The sequence below is a fragment of the Merops nubicus genome, unplaced genomic scaffold, assembly GCF_000691845.1.
Source record: "Merops nubicus isolate BGI_N331 unplaced genomic scaffold, ASM69184v1 scaffold43636, whole genome shotgun sequence".
In the NCBI taxonomy this organism is placed as follows: Eukaryota; Metazoa; Chordata; class Aves; order Coraciiformes; family Meropidae; genus Merops; species Merops nubicus.
In genome coordinates this window covers 1-1,418 of record NW_008615148.1, presented here as the reverse complement: position 1 = coordinate 1,418, position 1,418 = coordinate 1, and the positions used below count along the sequence as shown (strand labels likewise).

At 58.7% G+C, this 1,418-nt stretch overlaps 1 protein-coding gene across 1 annotated transcript; it reads right to left on the bottom strand.

The window, feature by feature from the left end:
* Positions 1 to 4: 4 nt before the first annotated feature.
* On the bottom strand, positions 5 to 1,358 carry SCAMP3 (secretory carrier membrane protein 3; the record flags this gene model as incomplete). Its single annotated transcript, XM_008942432.1, has 5 exons — positions 5 to 139; positions 283 to 400; positions 504 to 605; positions 876 to 1,035; positions 1,229 to 1,358. Coding segments are annotated over 5 exons (645 nt in total), but the record flags the coding sequence as incomplete, so codon positions are not given.
* Between the last annotated feature and the right edge of the window lie 60 nt (positions 1,359 to 1,418).

Here is a 1,418-nt window from a genome sequence, read left to right as displayed (position 1 = left end):
CCCGGAAGGCGTTGGTGGCAGCACCCGCAGCAGCGTTGGCCGCCGCGGTGCGCACCGCCTGGTTGGAGAAGACCCCTGCAGCAAACTCCTCCTGTGCTTTCTGGAAGCTGGCACCCGTCCGGCGGTACAGAGAGTGGATCTGGAGAGAGGAGCAGGCTTGGGCTCAGGGCACCAGCCCCGTTCCAGGCCCTCGGTGACCAGAGCTGTGCCCCCATGCCTGCCAAAACCCACCCCTGTCCTCCCAAAAGGGTGCTCAGGCCCCAAGGTTTGATCTAAACTCACTTTTTTCAGCATAATGATCCCCAAGACAGACACTGCTGTAAAACACAAGGACACCAGGATCATCATCACAGCCACGGCAGTGTTCTTCCGCAGCGCTATCAGGCTCAATATCCAGCCACTGCAAAACAAGAGATGGTTGCCCACAGGTTGCCTCCTTCTTCCCCACTCCTCCCTGGGGTGGTCAGCCAGCCAGGGCTGCCCGGGGTCAGCACAACACACACCTGAAGCCCCAGTTTGGTATGCCGATCGCCTGCAGCACGTACATCACGTTCTGGGCGAAGAAGACGAAGAAGAAGACAAAGAAGTTGAACGAACTGTCGCTCCTGGGAGAAAGAGACAAGTGAGGTTAGGCCACAGAAAAGAACTCTCAAACCTTCCGCAGAGTGGGGGACACAAGGAGGACGTGAAGCTCGGTGCAGAATCACCACATCCCCTAGACCCAAAGGCCACGAGGAACTGGGACACCACCAGTGCTGCACCTGGAGCAAGGGCCCGTTCAACCGAGCAGCTCGGTCTCCCCAGCTTCAGGCACCAGCCATGCAGGCCCTCCACGCTGCTGCTTTGCTGGCCTGGTAGCTCAGGCAGATACATACCTGAAAGCTTTGTACATCGGCCTATACCAGCAGACAAAGGAGCAGGGCGTGTAGAGCAGAGCCCAGAGAATGGAGAGGCCGAACCCAGAACCGGACGAGGGCTCTACACAGAACCAGGCCAGCGAGGACAAGAAGTTCAGGTAGAGAGCAATGGTGCTGGCTGAGAGAGAGGACATCGGTCAGACAAGCCAAGCAAGGCTCCCCCCTCCCCACGCCAAGGGCGCAGCCCCTCAGACCTGGGCATCGTGTGGTAATTGCAGCATCTCCAGAGTGGTAGTGCTCACTTGCATGCAGGACACTCAGTCCTCTACCTGCTTCCAAGATCTGCCCTCAGGACTCCCCCAGAGACTCACCCATCCAGAGATAATACATGGTAGTAACTGTTTTCTGGAAGTCAGCAGGGATCTCCACAGGGATGTCCTGGTAGAAGCAAGGCTTCACCGGGCAGAAGGATGGCAGCGGGGGCCAGTTGTTGAGCCTTGCTGCAGAGGGAAGACCAGAAGGAGAGAGAAGTGGTGCCCACGCAGGGGCCCGGGGGCAGGC